This window comes from Lepisma saccharinum, chromosome 10 (assembly GCF_977018435.1).
Source record: "Lepisma saccharinum chromosome 10, izLepSacc3.1, whole genome shotgun sequence".
Taxonomy (NCBI): Eukaryota; Metazoa; Arthropoda; class Insecta; order Zygentoma; family Lepismatidae; genus Lepisma; species Lepisma saccharinum.
In genome coordinates, this window is record NC_139238.1 from 9,894,947 (window position 1) to 9,911,146 (window position 16,200).

At 36.1% G+C, this 16,200-nt stretch overlaps 1 protein-coding gene across 3 annotated transcripts in view; it reads left to right on the forward strand.

The window, feature by feature from the left end:
* The window catches only part of Ube3a (ubiquitin protein ligase E3A), a 53,371-nt gene that overhangs the window by 15,149 nt on the left and 22,022 nt on the right, over positions 1–16,200 (forward strand). For all 3 annotated transcript variants that reach the window (XM_083129519.1, XM_083129521.1, XM_083129520.1), the window contains exons 4-6: positions 1,727–2,976; positions 13,563–13,707; positions 14,675–14,880. In XM_083129519.1, the coding sequence (XP_082985645.1) occupies positions 1,727–2,976; positions 13,563–13,707; positions 14,675–14,880 (1,601 nt within the window). The remainder of the gene's footprint in view (positions 1–1,726; positions 2,977–13,562; positions 13,708–14,674; positions 14,881–16,200) is intronic.

Genomic DNA, 16,200 nt, shown 5'->3' on the forward strand with positions numbered 1-16,200 from the left:
AGTGGCTACGACACCAACCAAGTTCTTTCTACGCCAAAGGAATTCGGGAGCTGCCAAAACGATGGCAACAGTGCCTCAGCACGCACGGAGAATACTTTGAAAAACTGACATAGTTTGGTGTTTCTTCTGCTACCTATTTCCTTTGCAGAAATAAAAGTCCCGGTCAACCTTGAACGACCCTTGTATATTACTGACCGATTATATAGCATCGGTGTGTGTTTTAAATCCCTTATAGTAATTATATAATACAGTAATATAATACATTATATAGTAATTATAGTAATACAGTGTAAGTCGAATTTTTTGTAATCCCCTTGAATTGTCCATAACACTCAATACTAATTTTACCTCAACAACTCGAATAAAACCTTGATAAGACGAATTTGTGTACAATTTATGGGATGCCGTTCGAGCTCAATAATTCGAAGGTAGACTATCAAAAACCTGAGTCGAAGTTAAATTCTAATCACCTTTATAACTTGAAGTTTTAGTTGCACGGACCTCAATAAGTGGAAGTGTAGGGTGTGTACATACAATGTCAGGTGATCAACAAATGTGTCGGGACTTGAACTCCCCCCACCCTGTCGTGTATGTAACCATCATTGTTAATGTTCTTAGTCCTCCATAACTCGAAGTCTGCGATTTTGGCTCTCAATAACTCGAACCTTAGTAAGTCTAAATCCTCGATACCTCGATTTTTTTCTTTTTCCCTGAAGTTCGAGTTATCAAGGTTCCACTGTATAGGCCGAATAGTTTCAAGATTAAAGTTGGGATCTACCCCATGTTGTAGTGGTAATGTGGCCTTCTAATCAAGGAGTCTCAGGTTCAGTACCCAGTGGAGGCACATTGCTCAGAGGTTTGGATTCCACTTTAAACTGTAGGTCCATTCTCGATTAGCCTTTCTGTGCATAACGTGTACTTAAAGCAACAATTCGTTCAATTCAAGATTAAAGTTAAAATATCAATTGAAGTAATAATTTTCTTCTTTAGTAGGGATGGGACAGATTAATCGGTACTCGATCGGTATCGGCCGATATAGGCATATCGATGTATCTGTAAAATTCCCAATTATTTTACCGATCCGATATATCTATAAATATCGTATAATTTAGGGCAAAATTATACCATCTTGTTATAATTTTTATGAATAATCCCCATGTCATACTTTTTAAAAAAATAAATTTCAAAATATGCAATTTCTTTTGCACTGCAGTAACCTCGAAACACACATGTATTAAGGAGGTCAATGAACCATTCAGGTCTTCAAGGAACATTTGAAAGTTTATATTGGATCGGTAGAATATCGCTATTGGAAAATTTTGTATCGGTACTTTATCGGTATCAGCCAAAATTTCATATCGTCCCATCCCTATTGTTTAGTCCGTAATTTTCGTTATTAATTTTCTCATTTTGAACCATATTAAGGTTGAAGAGGATTGATGACGATAATAATAATAATAATAATCTAAATGCATTAAAAAATTACCAAGAGCCAGCCTGTATTAATTCATCATTCTCGGTGTACTTTTCATGACTATTCATGACTAATGCAATTTCTAAATTTTAAGTGTAGGTATTATTCTATAATTAATGTTTCACTCATTTAATTTGTTACATTGAAAATTGTTTTGGGTATTTGCATCCACAAAGATACAGTACTGCTTTAAAATTAGCATAGTGAATTTTTCTTAAGTCATTGATTATTTACGCATTTGTAATTTTCCAGGTAAATCATTGCCATTTCTAACTGAAGAAAAACTACTTAGTATCCTGGACAAGTGCAAAAATGAAGGATCCTATTCATTATTAATACGAACATTGGGCCAAGTGTTTTCCAGTGCGGAATCATTAAGTAAAAGCTTCATCAAGAAATACCCTGATTCGCCAGTTGAGGCAATGTTAGATAGAGCTCCCTTAAATTTTAATAACCTTAAGAAGGAAGATGTCCGTGCTTTGGAAGGTGATTTGGATAAGGATGAAGATAGTCAAGAATTATTGGAGGATAGTGATAATGATAAGAAGAATCACAAGGTGACGCCACTGGATGATGTGAGTGTTGATATACCATCTCTTCGCCGATCGTACGAAGCTCTGTTTAACGTACCTGGAAACAAGTTTCAAAGTGCACTTATCAATGCCTTAATGCTGTTGTCTGAGGATGTAGAGTTAGAAGTGAAGCATTTTGGTGGGGGAACGAAAGATCCGGACTTCCTAAACATTTTCGTAATAGTCGTCGAGATCCCTGTTCTCAACACGTCAGATTACCTTGAGATGGTGCTGCCGCAGTTCTGCAAAGCAACATCGCACCTTGCGGTGGAAGCGCAGGCCCGGTTAGCACGAGTTTGGGCAAAGCACTGTCGGAGTCGCATGAAAAACCTCCTCGAAGCCTTGCAGCAGTTGATCACGCTGAAGGTCATCTCGGGACAGTTCAACAGGGACTACTGTGTTAACGACGAAGAGACCATAACAGCCCCGACCAAAGTGATGAAAATCTTATATTACGCAAACATCCTGGCTGGCGAATTGGACTCTCCCGATCTCCGGCAAGAGGATAGTGATTGTGACAGTGTCGAAGATTCTCTCTTGGGTGCCGTGGGCAGGGAATCCAAAGAGCCGAGGGCAAAGTATGAAGATCCGCTGGGGGCCGAACTTCAGGTGAATGTCCTCGACTCTAGAGAACCGTTCCTACCGTTTAGTGAATTTTACAATGAACCTCTGAGTGATGCCATAGAAATGGACAAAGACTTTGCATATTATAAAAGTGAAGTGGAGCAACGTAAGTTTTCTTTCATGAACTATGCTTTTATATTGACTCCAGCCACAAAAACTATGGGACTGTATTATGATAACAGAATACGAATGTTTAGTGAAAGACGGATGAGCATTTTGCAAAGTGTAGTCCGTGGCCAACCAACTAATCCATATCTTAAGCTGAAAGTCAGAAGAGACCGTATTATTGATGATGCCTTAGTAGAGGTAAGTTGCCTTTAACATTACATTATGTAAATAATACACACACACGCACGCACACACACACACATATATATTTATATACATACATATATACGTACATACATACATATATATGGGTATTGGCATTAAATGATGCCAAGGGTTTCAAGTTTGAATCCCAGGCTTCACTTGGATGTTCTTTGTGACTGTCCCTTCATCAATTTAATCGTATCTTGACTCAATTTCAGTTCAGTTATTAACTTTCAACTATAATTGCCAGTCCCTATATTTTGAAGAGAGTGAAAATCCTAGGGCTGAGCCAATACGACTTTGAACCGATATTCTTAACCAATTCACACCGATACCGATAATTGAAAATTGCAATAATTATAAACTGCTGGCGATAGTTTAAACCTTGTTTCGATATTACCAACCCTTGGGAAAAAAACCTGTGTATGTTGCCATACCACTGGCCTTTTTTTCGTGTCAGAGGACATACTAAGCAAGTTAGTACTCCATGCAAATGGTAGGGTGGGTCGGAGTAATTTGGGGCAATTTTCACCACTTTTTGTTTAAAAAAAACTGAAATAACTTTCAGACCGATAGCTAATAGTAACATTTCTCAGTTCTATTTATACACTGTTTATACAAAAATAAACTGGACACTTGCATTTTTTGTGATAAAGCATAAATTCTGATTCGAAGGCTAACTAAATGTTGCAGAAATTATTGGAAATAAGAAAACCTGAATATATTCAACAGAAAGCAAATTAAAATTTATTGTTAATAAGTTAAATTAGAACATAAACGAAAGTTACAGAAAACTACCAAAAAAAATTAGAAAGAAAAATCTTAGCAATATTTTTTTTAATATTGTTAACTCGTGGGGTATATAAGATGTCTAGTAGGAGGTATTACCTCCCCTGCCATGAATTACAGCTTGTAACCGCCTTGGCATACTTCGAATAAGGTTGCCAATCACTTCTTGGTCCAATTGCTCCCATTCTTCTTGAATAGCACGTCTTAATTCTTCAATTGTTTCTGGAACTATTGCGAGTTTTCTGATATGTCGCTTCAGTTGATCCCAGACGTGCTCTATCGGATTTAGGTCCGGACTTTGTGGTGGCCATTCTAATCGCGTAATCCCAACTTCGTCCAGGTACTCCTTGACAATATTCGCAATGTGAGGATGTGTATTGTCATGCATAAAAACAAAATCTGGGCCTATGAATGGCGCATATGGTACTACATGATCTGCCAAACATTCTGTAATATACCTGCGAGCTGTCATTGCCCCATTCTCTACAAGAACCAACTCTGTACGTCCTTGTAAAGAAATTCCTCCCCAGACACATGACACCACTGTCTCCAAAGGGTGTTATTTCAATGAAACAACATTGTGCATAACGCTCATTAGGTCTTCTATACACATGTTCACGCCCGTCTGATGAACGTAGGTTGAATTTTGACTCGTCGGAGAATAAAACCTTTTCCCACTGCTCCACATTCCAATGTAAGTGTTGTGTAGCAAATTCCAGTCTTTGCTTCCGGTAACATGCTAACAACCTGTAGCTGGCCTCCGAGATGATAAACAACTTTCATTCAGTCTTCTAAGAACTATTTGTGAAGAAACCACAGCTCTATGAACATTTCTCAAACGCCGTGCCACAATATTTGAAGTTGTACGACGGTCTCTTTAAGACTATGATACACATGAAACGATCTTCCCGTGCTGTTGTGCATCGTTTCCGACCAGAACCTGGTCATCTATCATAGGAACCAGTTGCATCATACCATCTGAGAGCTTCATGGATAATACTTCATGCTATTTTTAGCACCCTAGCAATATAGCGCACACTACGACCATCATCACGAAGAGCTACTGCTCTTACTACCTCTTCACATCTCATTTTCAAGCTAGCACACTTGCAAAAAAAGCACCAGCAATGACAATGTCAATAATATCTGTTACTATGGTTACTATGAACCAAAATTCATGCCCCTCTAGACATTAAACAAAATAACATCAACAGGAATTGAAAATCAATAAATTAAAACAAAATTGCAGGAAATTAATGTTGAGCCTACTAGGTGTTCCAAATAAGTAAATACGAGTAAATAAATAGATAAATAATAAACGGAAAAACTATGGAAAATGTTGAATTGTTCAATACTTAACTGAGAGTGTAATTCATAAGTAATTGCAATTCAGATGTCAAATGTTAAGGTGTCCGTTTTTTTTTGTCCAGTAGTATACATTGGAATGTCAGAGAGTACATTCTGTTTGTTTTTTTAAAGGGCCATAGTAAATGTTCTGTACACTGTTTTATACCGTGCCCCAAATTACCCCAGGGTTGGGGGAATGTGAGGCACTTCTCATTTTTTGTACTTTTCACCTCTGTAGTTCAGTCCCTGCAAAAAATTACCGTATCTTGAGGGGTATTGTGGGCAAAAAAACAGTAAAAGACATCAATTCATATTATTCAATGTCATTTTATGTGCTTACAGTGAGACAATAAAAAATATTTAAGTAACAAGGGTTTTCTTCCATGAGTTTTTGGTGACAACCAAAGGAAATTATCGAGAAGTGTCTAATAACCTAACCTATGAAATAATAATTTCAGACTTTTAAGAACATTGTGGTGTAAACAGCTTACAAACTAGACATCAAACATATTATTAAATGCTAGAAAAAGATGTTAGGGCAGGTTCGATACCCTGTGGAGACACAGTAATTCGGATCCCACTTTAAACTATATTTCCAGTCATGATTAGCCTTCCTGTGCATAAAGTGGACTTAAAACAACAAATCAATCTATCAATCAAGTAAATTAGGCCTACTATCAATTCATGAACTGATAAACGTCTATATGAAAAAGAAATGTGGCACATTTTACAGCTCTATTTTGTTAACAAAACTTCAAATTTAAGTACAAGAAGACTATCATATTTACACTTCTAACTTTAGAAAACCAAGTTAAGCACAAGAGTTCATGTTTTCTCCCAGCAGTTCCACTTTACACTGCCCCAAATTACCCCACTTTTTAACTTTACTTCACTGCACAAAATGTAATGGGCCTAGCACAGGGAAACAAACACTATCTTGAAGGCTAACCCTCAAATGTAAAAAGTGTGTAAGTTAAACTGTTCTGGGTGTTGTCTGTATGGTTGTAAGCACAGTTAAACACTGACCCTCGAAACTGCACTGTCCAGTTTTACCTGAAAAACATTTTTTTAGGTTCGATGGGTTAGCCTAGAAAATAGTTTACAAATGAGGGTCTTCAAAATATTAGAACCAGCAAACTAAAAATGTCATTACATTCTGCAAGTAGGTTTTGTAAAATTCAAACTAATGCCCCATATTACCCCCACCACCCCAAATTACCCCGACCTACCCTATCAAGGAAACAGAATGAAACTATGAATTAAAAAAAATTCTTGAAGCTTTCCTGGTGGCGAATGATGAAGAAGTTGTCTCGGGATATGAACCAGGTGATTTCCCATCTTCAGTTGATTGAATAATAAGAGTGACGTTAGTTCTCCAAAGCTCCTAAGGGTAATTCCATACAGAAAGGGACAAAATAAACAATTTTTGAAAATGCATCTAGTGAAATGTTATCTGTATGGGTAAATAGTATACTTTCTATAGTTGTTTGGCAACAGTGTAAAATTACCCAGCCTTCCCTACTTTCGAGATGGCAGCTATGAAAAGTTCCCTGTAAAGTGACTGCTGGTTTCCAAGAGAATTTCTTTATCATTAATGTTTTTTTCATTTGAATACATAATGATGTTTAGTATTTAGGCTTTACCAAGTTAATTGATAGCTAATTTTCTTCAAAATTTAGTGATGTGCTAAATATAATATTTATTGGAAGTTATCTAATTTAGCAGGTTTTTGTAGGTAGACTAGCTTGTAACGTAAGTGACCAAAAGAATAAATAGTTTTTGTCCTGATAATAACAATGAAAATATTTATTCATAATTGGGAAAAGAGAGATGCGGTAGTATATAAATACGGAGAAACTAGTACTCACTAAGAAAGTATACTATTTACCCATACAGATAACATTTCACTAGATGTATTTTCAAAACTTGTTTATTTTGTCCCTTTTTGTATGGAATTACTCAACTTTTGTTTTGAGTTTTTTTATTACTCACACACTAAGCCCCGCGACAGTTTAAGTTTGCAGCAGATTTTATGTATTAATCCGCGTGAAAACGGCGCTCAGCATCTCCCGTGACAGTCTTGCCTCAACCGCCGAGCTGTTCATATCCCAGACTGTGAGAAAATTGGCAGTATTGCAGCTCAACTACATTCTGTGTGCACATTTGAGTCTATATATGTGAAAAGTTGCTGCAATGTTAACCTGTCGCAGGGCTTAGTACCCTGTTCCTAATTCGGACTGGTAACGTAAGTGACCATTTACTGTAACGTAAGTGACTATTATTTTATTTTCTTCTCTCTTTACACATGAGTATTTTTAATACCTCAAAATAGTTTTGACTTCCAAGTTGACACAAAGTTATATTTTTCAAATCGTAAAACGGAACAGGAATAAAATTGCAAGTTTACTTTTCACATATTACTGTCACATTTTTGACCTGTACCCAGGGGAGGGATCTATGCCAACCCCCTCCTTGAGCTTCGGAATATTTTAATGTGAACCTATAAAAAGCCACAAAAATAACAGAATATTTTTCAATTTTTAAAAATAATAGATTTTGTCCTTGCATAAGTTAATATGTTTTTTGTGTAGAGAGGCACATTCAACAAGTCTGCAATATTGATAGTTTTAGTTTGTACAACCATTGATGCAAGGCTACCAGGCAGTCCATTCATTTTAATCCCTCTCCCGGCTTTTTTGAAGCAGTCATGAAATAATATCTTTTTTTTTGTTAACTCATATTTAGACATGTTCTTTATTATAACAATAATTGCTAATACAAATCAATCAATTTTTATATACGTGGGTGTACCCAAAAGAAACCGAACTATTTTTTTTTGTGAACTTATTTATTCACAATTTAAGTACAAACCTTCAATCCCTTTCAAAGTACTCTTCACTTTCATTAAGACATTTGTCCAATCTTTGATTCCATTTTTCAAAACATTTTTTAAAATCATCTTTTGTGATGTGTGACAGCATTTTTTTCTTCACCTCAGCAACATCAGCAAAACGCTTTCCTTTCATGTCTCCTTTCATTCTAGGAAACAAAGAAAGTTGCATGTGGCAAGGTCGGGTGCATATGGGGGGGGGGGGGGGGGTGAGGAACAGGGGTCATACCATTTTTGGTATTTGTCGTACAGACAGGGCTGTGTGAGCTGGGGCATTGTTATGATGGAAAAACCAGTCACCCGACTGCTTCCGCCGCACGCTGTTGCGCATTCGTTTCAAAACTTCGCTGCACTGAACTCCAAGTCACTTCCGACAGCTCCACAATTTGTTGAATGGTCCGTCGTCGATCTTCGTTGATGATTTCACGAATTTTTTCAACATTGTCATGTGTTCGGGCCGTGGAAGGATGACCAGAACGAGGTTTGTCATCAATTGACATTTCACCATTTTTGAAACGGGAAAACCACTCAAACACTTAGAGTTTTCCCCATAGCATCGTCCTCGTACGCCGTTTTTAACATTTTTTTCTGTTTCACTCTTTCTGAGTAAAAAGCAGAATTTCACCGCTGCACGCTGTTCCCGAAAATCAGCCATTGCAAAAACGACGATCACACAAAACAACTCCGCCGAAACGTGTCCTGACTTGCTTCAGCGACGGCACTCGGCTTACGGACTCAGGAAGGTTCACTGTATGCGCTCCTAGCGGCAAAATGCGGTACTACAAGAGCTCTGCCCACCACTAAATTAGTTCGGTTTCTTTTGGGTACGCCCACGTATATATTATTTTCTAAACATAATTATCAAGGCTGTTCAATGGTAGCGGTATAAAAAAAATTAAAGCAAATTTGAAACCATTGTTAATTTGCTGAACACAGTACTATTTGAAAACTTCTGAGAATTGAGTGTAAACAATAAGTACCAAGCGGTATGCCGTGTGACGGCCTTTGTCAGTAAGTGACTATGTGTTTCTGATTGTTGGGTCGGTTTCCCATTACTTTGGACTAACTCTACAAATGCATGTTTAGCACTAGTACTTACGCCAACAGCATTTTGCCGAGTTAGCAAAGAATGCCAGTGGTCCCGGGTTTGAATCCTGGCCTGGGTATGGGTGTTGTTTGTGTGTGTTCCTTCATCAACTTCTTCAAATCGTCACGATTAGACTTGGCAGAAAAGTGATGAAAAATAACCTAATTCAATCAGCCCTACAGAATTTTGGATCTTCTCTTTGTTCCACATTTTCGGATCTCCCCCCTCCCCCAAGGATGTATTTTGGTCCTCTGGACTCCCCTCCCTCAATCCCGAAAGATTTACCAAGTTGAAAAATGAAATAATGAAGACATACTTGTTTAGCATTTGTTGTATAATCGAGGATTTACTTCCATCGAACATAATGGAAGGCAAGGATTATATTGAGGTCATATGGGTTTGAAGGACAGTGTCCAAGAAGATTTAAGCACACTACTACCTATGCATAAAGTATTAATCAAAAACTTTGCTCTTCATCACCTGGATCTAACATCCTTTTTTGTTATTAAAAAAATATTCCATTCTATGCCTTTTTGACATTAAATTTCATAAATGTACTGTTGTTTTATAAAAATTTTGATTGTCTTAACTACACATAAGCTAAGCCCTGTGACAGATTAAGTTTGCAGCAACGTTTCTCATATATAGACCCAAACATGCACGGAGAATATAGTTCTGCTGCAATACAGCCGATTTCCTCACTGTCTGCGATATGAACAGCTCAACGATCGAGGCAAGACTGGTACAGGAGATGCTGAGCGCAGTTCTCACGCAGATTAATACATACAACCGGCTGCAAACTTAACCTGTCTCAGGGCTTAGATAACGAATATGCACAGTTATATCTATATTCTTATACCTTCTTTTTACCTATTCATGTAATAATAACAATATAGTATTAATAAATTTATGCATTATGAATAAAAAAAGGTAAAGTGCTCCCCTGTGCTTAGCACCATGCCAGGAAGGCGTATAAGTGTGTGTGGGAGTAATGACCTACACTTTCTTGATACGGTCGTGAGGGGGGGTGATGTGATCAGCATCATGCTCCTGACTGCCTATACCTTCCAGGGTTTCCCCCAGGTACCCATGTCATTCCACGCTGGGTGGGTGCCGGGGCCACTTCCAACATTAAGAAAAGTTCCTGGATTTGAACTGGCCGGGGATCGAACCCGGGACCTTTAGCATGGTAGTCAGATGCATTACAGACTGAGCCACCATGGCCTCGTATGCATTATGAATAGACCTTTGAATTATAATAAATTTTATTTGTATAAAACATTCAATCAAAAATGTGGCCATTTTCCAACAACAGTACTTGCATCTATAAGTAACTTTGGGCTCTAAATCTCCCTTGTAGTAGCATACTGATCTTGTATAAATGCATGTAGTTCTGCATACGTATTGTGAATAGTAAAGTTTTTAATTATCGTGAAACATCTAATAGTTTGATATTAGCATTTGCTTCATATTTTGTGACTCACAGGAATGCAACTTTAGCATAACCAAATCATTTTGTTTCTAAAACTTCCTCACACACAGTGGAGAGACCTGCCTTTTCTCAAACAGTTAAAAAACATTAATTAAAACACTGTTGTCTGAGAAGACTAAATTCTATCAGAGGAAAGTAAAATTGGCATGAAACATGATGAGCAATAGTGTTTAACTTGTTTCATCCTGATGAAGAGGTTTTCTCGGGATATCAACCAAGTGATTTCTGGATAGGCTTAGAGGTAATTCCACGGTCACTTACGTTACATTCAGAGAAGATAAAATTATTTGAAATGTGATTTGACAATAATTTTCTACTTTTACTACAATTTAAAAATTTCCTTAGCTTAATTAAACTTATAATTTAACTTCCTCACTCAAATTTGTTCAATGTTATTCATTGTATAATGAAAGAAAATGAAATAAAATGGTCACAGTTGTCAACAACCCTAGACATATATCATATTACATTATTTATTAATACTTAATTTCAAGGGTTCATATTAATGTATAAAGTTAAAAAGATTAAAATGTTTTGAACAGGGCATTGACTTTTGTAAAATGAATTTACCATGCTGCGATTTCACAACAGTTTAGAATCACATCACTAGGTGGCCAAAATACACCACATCTTGTTCCGTGACCATGTTTAGTGGCCATTAAGTCAAATTGTACGTGATACACTTTAAATCCAAAATCCAAATATTTTATGCCAAATACAAGGGTAATGGAGTTTGATAATAGATTTTCATTTATAAGACATAGTTCAAGAAGAAACTGTATCATCAAGGATACATTTTCTTAAGTGTGTTAAAAGATGTAGCAAGATTTCTTCTTTTTCTCTTGCTTTGAAAGAGAAAGAGAGACACTTTGTTGAAATCCAAATATTGAAAAGTGCCTCCCCCGTGGCGTAGTGGTAAAATTGTAGCCTTGTAATCAAGGAATCCCAGGTTCGATACTCAGTGAAGGCACATTGCACAATGGTTTGGATCCCACTTTAAACTATAGGTCCAGTCCCGATGATCTTATCTGAGCATAAAGTAGACTTAACAAACAAGTCAAATATTGAAAATTATATTATTACATTCTATTTAATATGTGTGCAAAACTACTCAAGTCATGTAAGTGTGTGTGTATACTATGTAGATGTATTTAAAAACCTACTGAAATTTGAAGATAACTTTTGGGAAAAATTATTCATTCAAAAAAGCAGTCATTTTTGCAAACTGCTTATGTCTAGCTATGAATTTCATGTTGAAAGTGGTACTTTAAATTTAGATATGGTCATCTTTTTACAGTAGAGAGATAAATGAAAGATGTGAAATATGATAAATGGAACCAAGTAATGTATTTTTATTGATTTGAAACACTTTGGTGAAAAAAGCCACGGATTTTTTTTTTCTTCCAAAAAAGCAAATTTTTTTTCCAACGCTTACAACTCTATATATTCATGTCTTTATGGTTTTGATTCTTTAATGCCTGGCATAGCACACTAATGATTTTTTTATATATTTCTGGCATGTGTTGCATGGCTGCAAGAAAACAGATTTTTTAAGTTCTTCTCATGTCAAAATGAGACAACAACGAATAAGATGTTATCGAGAAAAGTAATTCACATTCGGTAAACGTTTGTTGGTGTTACACACAGGGATACTCTGTGTATTTGTGTATCTGTGTACATGTGCATAAATGTTACTGAAAATCTTTAGATGTAGGTATTGTTGAAGTATGAGCATTTCATATGATTTTTGGGAAGTATGTCAGAGGGAACTTCCTCTACAAAATTTCTCTTACTTTTTGTGTAGTAATTCAGGCACATCATGAAAGTAGAATTTTGATGCCCCTCTCTATCTTTTTCCCCAGTCAAGAGAAGCTCACAATTTATCGGGGCTGTTATCTTTTTTTTCTTTTGTAAACTGCAAATGTAATACATGCATAGAAGCTACACACTGTCATTTGAAATGATAATAACTGGTCTTGACGCTCGTTGGTTCATTGGTATAGTGGTAAAATTGACAAATGTCCATGTGTGTGCACATGTCAGTGGTTTTGATTGCTCTTTAAAAACTATAGGTCCAGTTAAGATTAGTAATTTTTTGTTTTGACTTTACTTTTGTGCAGGGCCATGATTAAAGACATTAGGTCGTTTGCTAACTATATCGGCAAGGCTATTATGTTTTGAAAGATGAAAATATAGACACGTTCCATATTGTAAAGTTCTGCTCTAAATTGAACATGGCATAGTGGTTATTCCTGTTGTATTATATAATAATTCATGCACGTGAGGTCAAATATTTCCTTTTTAAATGGTATGTGCCTGTAGATTTAAATACTGTATATTTTTGAATCCATTACGAGTTTTTTTGCTGCAATTTCGTGCCAAGAAGTATGGGGTCGTCTTGCTTTCGCGGCGTATGATGTGGAGTTTTTCTTTTCTTTACTGAACAGAACCACGAGCTTCTATTAAGCTCTAACTCTACCCTCTGCCATGCCTACCCCTTTAGCCTTGATCTGTATCTGATTTTATTTTTTGTGTATCAGTACTTTTATTGTCTCCTTCAGTTACTTGTAATAAAGTAACCATTTGCAAGTTTCGAAAATAGTTTTTCTGTAATCCCTTGTTGAAAAAGGGGAGGTCATCTTGGATTCGGAGCCATCTTACATTCAGAGATTGTGGTGGGGGGTGCCATTCCCTTAGCTGGGATAATTTATGTAAACCATCCCCTTCCCATGGCTTGAAGAAACATCTCCCACCTATTAATTTCCACTTTGAGCATTAAAACTATCCTGCATTACACTGCCGAAATACGTAAATGCCTTGACAGGTTGGTCCGTTGTTCTATCACTTCTGAAGAATCTATTTTATTTCTTCGCTAGTTTGCATGGAAAATTTAATTTGTCTTCAAGTTCACAAATTTTGTTATGCACTTAAAGAAAAGTAAGATTTTACTGAATGAACATCAATGTTTTTTGCAGTTGGAGATGGTTGCCATGGAGAATCCAAAGGACTTGAAAAAACAATTAGTTGTAGAGTTTGAAGGAGAGCAGGGGATCGATGAGGGAGGAGTGTCCAAGGAATTCTTCCAGCTAATCGTTGAAGAAATTTTTAATCCTGATTACGGTATGTACATTTAAATTAATCATCAACCCCTCAGTGCAACGGACCTTTTACAGCCCGGTGGTTGAAAAACACTTGCACTAAAACTGAAGCAGAGGCAACAGCATTACTTTATTAAACTCCAGAGGACCATTCATGATTATAAAAGGAACCTTCTATCAAAACAATTTCATGAGAATCTACTAAAGTAAAAGTGTGACCATATTTTTTATATTAATTAAATTAATGTAGATGGCTCATTATATTATTTTAAACAGCAATTATTTTGTAAAACAAGTCACTTAAGTTGCAAAAGTACTGGTCACTTACGTTACACAAGTTCAGCTTACCGTTAATAGATATTAGTTGCTTGCACTAATCTGCTAAACTCACTCACAGTCTACTAAGAGGTAATAAATTTTTAGCTAAATATTTTCATTGCTATTATCAGGACAAAAACTATTTATTTTTTTGGTCACCTACGTTACAAGTCAGTATACCTACAAAAACCTGCTAAATTAGATAACTTCCAATAAATATTATATTTAGCACATCACTAAATTTTGAAGCAAATTAGCTATCAATTAACTTGGTAAAGCCTAAATACTAAATATCATTATGTATTCAAATGTAAGAAACATTACCTGGTAAGGAAATTCTTTTGGAAACCAGCAGTCTCTTTACCGGGAACTTTTCATAGCTGCCATCTGGAAAGTATGGAATGCTGGGTAATTTTATGCTGTTTCCAAACAACTATAAAAAGTATACTATTTTCCCATACAGATAACATTTCACTAGATGTATTTTCAAAAATTGTTTATTTTGTCCCTTTCTGTATGGAATTACCCTTTATCAAAGTTTTGTTGTGATAATCTGCATATTAAAACAACTGTCATCATTTTATGAAACTCACTTTTGCCACACAATGTCAGTGTAAAACAAAAATTCCCTTGAATTTTGAACTTGCATTTATTTGAATCCTTCTTTCCAGGTATGTTTACCGTTGAACCAGAAACTCAAACTGTGTGGTTTAATCCGACATCGTTTGAAAGTGATGCACAGTTTACACTTATTGGAATTGTATTAGGCTTGGCGATATACAATAATATTATACTAGATGTTCACTTTCCCATGGTAGTGTACAGGAAGCTTATGGGCAAAAAGGGAACCTACCATGATTTACAAGACTGGAATCCTGTAAGTAAGCCCAAATCTTATGTATTTAAGACCATAGTTTTTAAATACACAATTAGCTTTCATCTGAGTTGAAGTACATACTTATTTCTACCTTGCAATAGTAACAGAGTGCACATTTGTAGTATGTTTTAACCTTTTCATCATTTTAAAAAGCTAAATAATAATTTTGACCCAAAGGGAAAAATTTGCAAAAAATCAAACTATTATTGTTTGGTGGTAGAATTGTTTTTATTTAAATAATATATCTATAATAACACAACTTTGTTTTAGTGAAGGTTTTTGGCATGTAATTTAGCTATGTTTCTGCACAGTATTTCAAGTGTTTTCAGCAGTGTAATATTGTTCAGTTTTTATTACTATTGAAAGGGACCTTTCAGTACTTGTAACAAATTGTATAAATAAGTTTATTATGTCTATTTATAACATTTTATTATTATATTTGAAATCATATGGGGTTATTTTTTAAGTAAGGTCCGTTTTGCAATAAAAACGAAGTAAGTGTTTTTCAAAAGACCATTTATTTTCTGAACTTACATACACTGTTCTATTTTTCTACATAATTTCCTTGCTGGTTTTACCATTTATCGTAACGAACTAAGAGTTTTTGGATACCCTCCTCATAGAACTCTGCCGCCTGGGATGATAGCCAGTTACTCACGATCGTTTTCACTTTTTTCACTTCTTCATCAGTGTCTAAAGGCTTACCGCCCAGATAGCAAAAGAGGTGGTAGTCGCTATGCTCAAGGTCGGGACTGTATGGTGTCAACACATCATCGCCGGTCAAAGTGAAAGCAAAACGGACACTTTCAAAGAGCAAGATCATGCAACTGTGTTTTGGACTTAGTGGACTTTTTGCCGCAAGAAACAACAATTAACTTAGCTTCCTACTGTGAGACCCTACGAAAACTTCGTCGAGCAATCCAGAACAAACAGCATGGAATGCTGCCAGCCGGTGTTGTACTGATTCACGACAATGCAAGGCCACATGCTGATCGAATCTTTTGGCTGGTAGGTATTCGATCATTTGCCATACAGTCCCGACCTTGCACCTAGAGACTACCACCTCTTCCGCCATCTGAAGACCGTCCTGGATGGTGAGCGTTTAGACACTGATGAGGAAGTTAAAAAGTGAAAATGACCTTGAGCAACTGGCTATCATCACAGGCTGCAGAGTTCTATGAGGAGGGTATCCAAAGACTCGTAGTTCGATATGATAAATGTTTAAACCGGCAAGGAAATTATCTAGAGAAATAGAGCAGTGTATGTAAATTCAGAAAAGAAATGTTTTTTTTTTAAAAACATTTACTTACTTCGTTTTTA